Source organism: Setaria italica, chromosome IV (genome assembly GCF_000263155.2).
Source record: "Setaria italica strain Yugu1 chromosome IV, Setaria_italica_v2.0, whole genome shotgun sequence".
NCBI classification, from domain to species: Eukaryota; Viridiplantae; Streptophyta; class Magnoliopsida; order Poales; family Poaceae; genus Setaria; species Setaria italica.
Genome location: NC_028453.1, coordinates 38,546,760 through 38,555,627, shown reverse-complemented (window position 1 = coordinate 38,555,627; position 8,868 = coordinate 38,546,760). Strand labels below are relative to the sequence as shown.

General features: G+C 43.6%; 1 protein-coding gene across 1 annotated transcript; it reads left to right on the top strand.

The window, feature by feature from the left end:
• The first annotated feature begins 6,317 nt into the window (after positions 1 to 6,317).
• On the top strand, positions 6,318 to 8,416 carry LOC101775673 (14 kDa zinc-binding protein). Its single transcript, XM_004966260.4, has 6 exons — positions 6,318 to 6,458; positions 6,553 to 6,612; positions 7,469 to 7,555; positions 7,636 to 7,783; positions 7,868 to 7,985; positions 8,089 to 8,416. Exons 1-6 carry the CDS (start codon positions 6,403 to 6,405, stop codon positions 8,154 to 8,156), a joined length of 537 nt encoding a protein of 178 aa, XP_004966317.1. The 5' UTR covers positions 6,318 to 6,402; the 3' UTR covers positions 8,157 to 8,416.
• The last annotated feature ends 452 nt before the right edge of the window (positions 8,417 to 8,868 follow it).

The window sequence follows — 8,868 nt, the reverse complement described above, 5'->3', positions numbered from 1 at the left end:
AGCACCAAAAGAGAGAGGAGGGTGAGGGGAGCTCGGCTAGGGGTGTTGGGGAGGTGAGGAAAGGGGAGGAGGAGCATGGCCACGGAGGGAGAAGTTATGGCCACGGCTCAGCCTGGTGTGGGGTGTTAGAGAGGGAGAGGGGCGCCTTTTATAGGTGGAGGAGAGCGCTTGGAGGGCACCCATGTCGCCGGGTGAGGGATAGGGACGGGCGACTTCCTTGGCGGCAAAGCAAGGGGTAAGGGGGGAGCTCCTACCGCGCCATTAATGGCGGCAAGGCGGCCGGCGGTGGCAGTGGTAGGCGGTGACAGAGGAGAGGGGGGATTAGGGAGACGAGGGGCTTGCTTGGCGGCCAAGGGTTGCGGCGCTAGCGTGGCAAGGGGATGAGGCCGGCTGGGAGGGATGGCGCAGCGGCCGACAATGGTGACATCGGTGAGGTGGATACAGTGAGGTGGCCGCGTGGGTGGCGTTGGGGCTTGTCAGGCGAGCGAGGGGGGTGCACTGGCAGCGACGCGGTTGACATGATGTGGCGGCGCGCGGGCGCACGGTGGTGTGGAGGGAGGCTGGCGGAGACCCTGGCATCAGGGGACCGATGCTTACGCGGGAGAGGGGGAGCACGCCTAGGCCGCAGGCCTGTTGTGTGCCGGGGAGGAGGAGCTGGGACAATGCGTTGAGGAGGCCATATGGGCCTGGTGGCCGGGCTGGGCTGGGCTGCAGCGGAAAAAGGGAGGAAAGGTGGCTGGTAGACTGGGTTGAAAGAAGGAATGGGCCAAAAAGGAGGTTGTTGGCCCGCAATGGTTTTGAAGGATTTTCCTATTTGTTTGAAATGGATTTTGAGTTTAAATTTTGGAAGAAATTTTAGATAGGAGTCAAGATGAGGTGTGAGTTTGGGATAGAATTGAGATGAAGGTTTTTGGAGGGAATTTTGGGGTTTGATGATGAAAGGATTAGATCGAACATTTGAATGTTCTATTTGGATAATATTTAGAAAGAATTTAGTGTAGGGTTTGGACGAGTTTAATATTTGAATAAAATTCAAATATTAATCTAGGAAGAGTTTAATCAGGAGGAATGTTTCAAAAGTAATCAAATGCAACATATATGCTCATATTCCTCCAAGATTTATTTGTAAAAAGAGTTTTGAATATTTGGGAAGAGAGAGTAGGTTTAGTTTAAAGAAAAATTTAAAAAAATCTGTATTTTTAAATGCTCTAAAAAGGTGGGATGTTACAGTGTCCACCTCGTCGCCTCGTCATCATGAAGTGAGGCTCTCTTACAGTAGGCGTGCTTTGTTCCCAGCCTCCGCTAGCCACGCCACAGCCTGTGGCGTGGCGACCGGAGGCCACCAACCAAGCAGGCTCAGTATCTACAGCTAGAGTGGGAAATTAACTTTTTACCATCGATCTTAGATGACCACTTTTGAAAATAAAAACGCCACATTTGCTTTGTTGCCTTTTTTTGCAATTGGAGATAGAGCTTTTTTAGAAATGACTACCAAGATGCCAATGGAAATATAATGAATGTATTGCTCCAAATAAAGAAACAGAGACCAAGCTTAATACCTTAATTTTTTTTGAGGAAAGACCTTAATTTATTATATAAGTGGGCTTCTCAAAGAGAAATATTGTCAATATTCAGGAAGTCAATTGCAAGTGGCATATTGAATTTTCCGGCCACCTCTCCCACAGGAAAAATGTGCTTACATAAGATACACAGTTTATTAGTCGGACAAAGCGGATAATTAGTCGGACTAAAAGGCCACGTGATCATCCTAAATGGTTATTTAGGTGAACACAACTGGACACCATATGTAGGGTTTACACGCTGCGTAACTCGTCAAAGCGGCCGTTTAGGCAAACAGCAATCCCACCACACCTTAAGGACTACTAGTTCATCACACTGTATAAATTTGGAACTGCAAGTATTAGTGACACATTTGGAGAGTTGATGCAAAGAAAATTACAGTGGCCATATGCACATATCCTTTCTATATGGTAATAATTTTAGCTTGTGAAGTTTGCCAAGTTGGTTGGACAATTTAAGAACATTAATTCGAGCCGTATAACATTTACGTTCTTTTCTACCATGTATCCCCTTTTCTCATATCATCATGTTTTCTCCTTATCCTCCGAGCCTCCCTAGTCCTTATTTTCCATTCTAATATTCATTCTACAATCCTTTTTTAAAAATTAGTTCAGAGAAGTGTCTCAAAAAGAAGAATAATTAAGAGTAGTAAATCTATATATAAAGAAAAACTTAGTTTAGAAATGAAATAGAATAGCTGTGCTCGAGCTAAGAATACATACCAACAATTAATTACGAGGGGAGAAAACTTACAAAGTCAGGAGATGAGGTCATGAAACTGTAAAAGGTTTTATAGGTGACATTACCTTAAATACCTTGAATGATAATTTAGATTGGCCATTTGCCGGTTCTAAAGGATTTCTTGGTGTAATAGGAGCACCAGGTACAAAACCATTACGTTCCAGGTTAAAAAATCCAGTTGATTTGTATCCATCAGCCCGCAAAACAAAAGGAAAAAATGTTTATGAAAATATGGATATTTCTATAACGAAAAACCGGTGGCTTTGATTTCATACCGTCCAGCAAACAAAAAAGTGTGCCTTGGTGTCTCCATAGCGGGATGGATTGTTAGCAACCCCCTTCCTTAATCCAATACAAACAACACAGGCAATCTGATACAATAGTAGCTGATACAAGTATGAGGGAAATAGAGTTTGGGATAGGTAGAAAAGCAAGGGGATCGAAGAGGACTAGAAATGCATCAGGGACATCCGGAGGAAGAAGATCAGATTGCAGGGAAGGAAAGAGTAGTAGAGATGAGGAAGAACATGAGATAGACTTGTTCTGGTAATTTCCTCGATGCCTCCCCTTCTGCTATGCTGCTCCTTTTGTAACGAAGATACTTGGGCTGGGCTTTGGTGACTTGGGCCGCTCGATAGAATGGGCTGACCCGTTCCTAACATGGATCAACCTATAGAGATTAAGTAATTATGAACTCGCTTCCAATGGCATACACACACATACATATCCAATGGCGTACTATATATCAACTTACAATCCAGCCAGCTTGTAGGCAGGCTTTCCATTTGACACCCACATTACTGCAGCGGTCAACTCCACGCCGCTCCACCTGTATATCCACCAGTAGAGAAGGGCTATCCGCTCTATATCTTGCGTACTCGGACAAATATCTGATGACATGTGGAAAGACTATACAATGCTTATCTACAGCGAAACAGAAGAAATGGTGCTTGATTTGTATTTGTTTTTGAACAATAAAGGCTATATAATTGTAGTTTCAATTATTTGGCATAATGTAATCTTTCTCCCCGAATATGCACCATCTGAGACATAAATGCTATACGAGGAAACAACCAATCCAGTAACAAATAAATTCTGATAAATGAATAACCAAAATAATTGTCCGCTAACAAGATGCTGATAAGGCTATTCTCAGTGGGAATTTTATGGGCAATAAATAAGCTGTCATGTAGATAATTTTGATGACGTGGCACATTATTTACGAAGTGAGAGAGGAAACCAGTTTCATGGGGATGAAACCATGTGTACACTGTTTACAACACAACTTGTGTCTTGCATGTAGTCTTGAAAACAACAAAAGATGAAATAATGCATTGCTGGACCTATTTCATCCATGAACTAAATGCTCACTTGCTTAGGTGGTATTCTTGAAAATATAAATATGAAGAATGGCTTAATGCATAAGTGATAAATGAGTTTTAAATACCAAACCGAAATATTTCATAGCAAATTTCACCTAAAATTTAACATAGGAAAAGAACTGAAGAACTCCACAAAATTATGATTGCCATTAAATGCCATGAATATCTCCCGGTTTATTTTATCTTTCTGGAGATAGTTGACCGTCTTCATCAATTCTGGTGCTGATAGAACGTCTAACTCCTGTAACTTCGCAACACACCTGGCCATTGTGTAATGATCGTGTCTCTGCTCCCGGGATTGCTTAAGTTGCGGTCTATTTGGGCAAACTTAAAATTCCTAACCTATAGCTTCCACTATTAGTATCAAAACATATATTAGAGCATGCTATCTAGATATGCATCTATGGTTGATCTAGTATAAACTTCCCACCCAAAATAAGTTTTGCAACCTAGAGTCATTCCTATCAACACTACCGGGGATTATGCTTTCAGTACCGGTTCCAAACTTCACTTAGTATCGGTTGTACAACCGGTATTGCTAAAGGGATCCATTTAGTACCGGTTGGCACTAACTTGTTTTGCACCAAAAAATAAAGCATCGCGTCGTGCGCGGTCCGTGGGATTCGAACCCACGATCTTAAGCGCATGTGATGGAGGTAGATTTGCTTTCCTTTTGAAGTAATCCATGGAGGGCCTTTAGTACCAGGTCCTAACACCACCCAACCCTAAAAGTGTCCCTCCGGGGGATCCCAAATTTGAACCATGACCGGTACTAAGAGAGTGGATGAAAGGTCATTTTTCTAGTAGTGCAATACTATTCTAGAATGTAAAGGCACTCAAGTTGCAAGTATGACATGCAGAAACATAAAGGAGTGGGCTAGGAAGGATGCAAACTCGGCACGAGGATTTATCCTGTGGTATCGGTAGGCAAATGCCACCCCTAGTCCACGTTGGAGCTCCATCAAGGATATGCTCCTAGTCACCAAGTCTCTCTCGGTCAAGGTCTTGGACTCGCCACAAAGTCTCTCACCAAGCTGGATGAGAAGCTTGCCACTAAGACGGCTCACCACTCCCTCTCTTGACGTCGTATCCACTACGGAGTTTCTCCACGAAGGAAGGAGTCTCCTCGTTCCCCGCACACGGTTGTCACCGCTGCTCCACACCAAGCCGGAGGGTCGAAGACTAGCCAACGAGCCACCAAGGCTCCAAGGCGTCAGCACACTTAGCTTACAATGGTGGTTCACTCCTTGAACCAATCACAAGGTAGCAGCACCTTGCATTCACTCTCTCTATGTTTATTCTAGCAATAATCATTCTCTAAGCATGTGTTAAGCCTTTGATTAATCACTTATACACTTTTGGTGGCTTGAATGTGTTTTTGATGTGTCTTGCACTCCAATGGATTCCTACAAACTCCGGCAACTTCAAATGGGTGAGTGGTGGGGGGTATAAATAGCCCCAAGACCTCAAAGAGCCATTACTCCAACATCCCGTTAAAGTATACCATCGGATGTTTCGATGTTCTCTTTTGGTAGCCATCGGAACATCCGGTGCCCCCTGCTGCCGCAAGTAGCCGTTGGACCCCCTGACGAAATCACTCCGATGCTTTGTCCAACGCTTCATCCGATGCACCATCGGGACATCCAGTGATGAAGGATTTCTAGCCAAAACCTCTCTGAAACTTGGAAAAGAAAATATGCTTCGTCCGACGATCACCTCACATAGACGTCGGATCATCCGGTGCTTCAGTCTTCCATGCCTTCGCTTCATAATTCATCCGATGCTTCTAAAAATACACTGTCGGATCATCCGGTGCTTGATGCAACTCAAGTTGATTTTCCAGTTGTACCAATTGCTCCGATGCACCATCGGATCATTCGGTGCTACTAATTTTTCTGAGTTGAATACCACCACTTGCACACTGAAAATACCGTCACTTGGACACTTGAATTTGGACACTTGAATACCGTAGAATAATCCTAAGATACCATGACTTAGGTCACTTCAATACCACCATTTGGATATGGAAAAGTACCATCATTTGGATCACTTGAATACCATGATTTGAACCTTGACATGGTTTGGTTTGCATACTTCGGACCTAGAAAACTTACAAGATTCATGCTAGGTAAAACATTAATCGCAATGACTATGTTATCACCCAATCATCAAAATTACAAACTATGGCATAATGGAGCCACGTTCTTTACATACTGCAACTGTACTGGAACCGTGTCCTCGTTGTTGGGTCATTTCTTTCCATCTGTGCTAACTTACCTTGCTTGTAGCTCTCAGTTTGCTTGAATTGAGTTTCTTGTAGCTCTCAAGCTCCTGAAGGCAACCAGACTCTCAAGCACAAAATCCTTGTTTATATTTATCTCTTTTTTCTTATGACCTTTCTTGGTTGGCTATGATTTTGGCTATTTTCTGGAATACCAATATGGTCACCATATGTCGAAGTAGTAGCATGGATGTTGATCGGTGCGCTGCAAAGTGATTTGGGCTTTTGGGCTCAGTTTAATGGGCTAACCAATTGTCACCACGAAGTAGTTTGGGCTCGTTTTGTCATGAACCCAATGCTCCATCAGCGCTAGAGCCCAGCAGGCCCGCACAACCCACTCCGTCCGCGCGGAGCCTGAGAGCAGCGTCATCCCCACGCACGGGCGCCCCACCACTCCACTCCCCAGCTTCGCCTCCAATGGCGACGAGGGCGGCGGCAGCCACGCTAACGGCAGCGACGTCCTCTCTCATCAGGTAATCTCTTCGATTCGAACCTCAAACAATAATTTCGAGCAGTTATCGCATCCAATCCTGTCCGATCTAACGCGTTCCCTCACTCCTGTTACAGGCGCTCTGCCTCGCTGCGGCCGCACGGTCTCCGGGTCCCCCGCCGCCTGCCTCCCCAAAGGTGGTAAATTTGTTCTGGAATCAGTTACGGCCGATTGTGTTGCGAGGCTCGGCTGCTTGATATGTGTATCTGCGAGATGCTCTTTTTGGATGTGGGTGGTCGTGGCCTACCGTCTGCTGCATTTACCTGCTTGCTGATAACATCCTATTGGGATTTCGTAATGATTTCATAATAATTTGTTTTCACTGCTCGGTTGCTGATGAAAGATGCGCTTGGTTCTGAATAATTTGTAGGATAACCGTGGTTAGAGTTGTTTTAATATTAGCATTGGATGTCAGTTAAACACTTGATTTGGGTCTAGAGACACTCCCTCATACTTAGACATGGACGGTGCAAGGTGATCATTGGCATATATGCGTTCAAACAATCAGATGTAGCAAGCAATGAAGAGTCGACTAAAATTTGTGCAAGGCGAAATGCAATATCTGAATGCATCCCTGGCAGTTGGTAGTCAGTAGTGGGGAAAGGCTCATATCCAGGTTAGCTAGAAATCTACGAGTTTGAGTTGAGATTCGTTCTGGGATACACCACAAGTACCTCAAGTGGTTTAGTCTTCTGCGGTTATTCTTGATTTCTGTCAGCTGGTAGTCAGTAGTGGGGAAGGGCTCATAAACTGTCTTACCAGTTCCAGATAGACTTCCACAAAATGGTCATTGTGGAATCCCAGTTTGTTATATTGGTCATACAAATGTGTGTGTGCAAATTTATTCAGTTAAAAAATTCAACCAGGTCCTGCCATGTCTGGGAATCGGTAAAGCTTCAGTCCCTAATCATATGAATTTCTACCGATTATTTCACAGAACTATCAATTTTAGCTCAATGTTGAATTCTGATATATTTCTTCCTGCTACTCTAGATTTGTGCGCCACATTGCTTCATCAACCAATGAGGAAGCTGCTGCCAAAGCAGCAGCTGCCACTGCTGATACTGAAGGACCAACCATGTAAATATCATATTCTTGCTCACTCTATTATATTATTCTGTTTCGTGGCACTGAATATTCACTTTGTTTACTTTTCTCAGTTTTGACAAGATCATTGCAAAGGAGATTCCTTCAAGCATTGTCTATGAAGACGACAAAGTCTTAGCATTTAGAGATATTAATCCACAAGCCCCTGTGCACGTTCTAGTCATCCCAAAAGTTAGAGATGGACTAACTGGACTAAGCAAGGTATGTAATCTTGTGAAACAAAAGGGGGGTTTAATCTGTAAAACATTGCATCATGAATCTGATGGCAGTATCCCCTGTTCTTAGGCTGAACCAAGGCATGTTGAAATTCTGGGCCAGCTTCTTTGCGCAGTGAAAGTAGTAGCAGAGAAGGAAGGTTTGGCAAATGGGTACCGTGTTGTCATAAACAATGGGCCTGAAGGATGTAAGGACCTCATGTGCAACCTTTGTCCCATGTAATTCAGTTTGTTTCTTCTATCCAAATATTTCCATTTTTTGCTAATGATGTATCATTTATCTATCCACAGGTCAATCTGTCTATCATTTGCACTTGCATGTACTCGGTGGAAGGCAGATGAAGTGGCCCGCTGGTTAAATTACAGAGGGCGGGACATATTGCTTTATTTTGTATCCCTCTTTCTGAATTTACCGGTTGTCTGACTGTTGTTCCAAAAAGAGAACGAGCGATGTACTACTATCTGCCCCTGTGAAGATCCCCTTTGAGCACTCATCTCTGTGGTTACTGAACTTTAGCAGCAGATTCTGCGAGAACATTAAACTGGTTTAGGATCATCCTGGCAATTGTTCTCAGTTGCGCATATTTCTATAGTCAAGCATAGGATGCAGTTTGCTCAAGATTGTTTAAGCTAGCTAAGGGTGCGTTTGACAGGGCTCCCAGAGTTGATTCTCTGGTAATTCCAGCAGTAGCTTTGCCAAACAGTTTTTTAGATAGAAGTAATTTTCTACTGATTCTATGAAGTGATTCACTGAAATGAACTAAGAGGCTAGGAGCTGAAAAAAGTAGCTTCTCCTAATTCTGTGAAGTGATTCTCCATCCTGATTTTAAGAGTTTGTGCTGGAGAATGAAAGAGAATCACTTTCAGCCATGAATCACTTCTTTCAGATAATCAGCTTCCATAGAAAATCAGAATCAGACGGAGCTCTGTGCCCTAAGTGTGGAACAAGATTGTTCATTCTTCTGTCTTGGAGTTCAGATAAAAGGAACTGGATCCAAAATCCAAACGAAGTGCTATAAACTGAAGGACATATATGCACGTTCAGAGCATCAGATTTAACTGCAGTCTGGT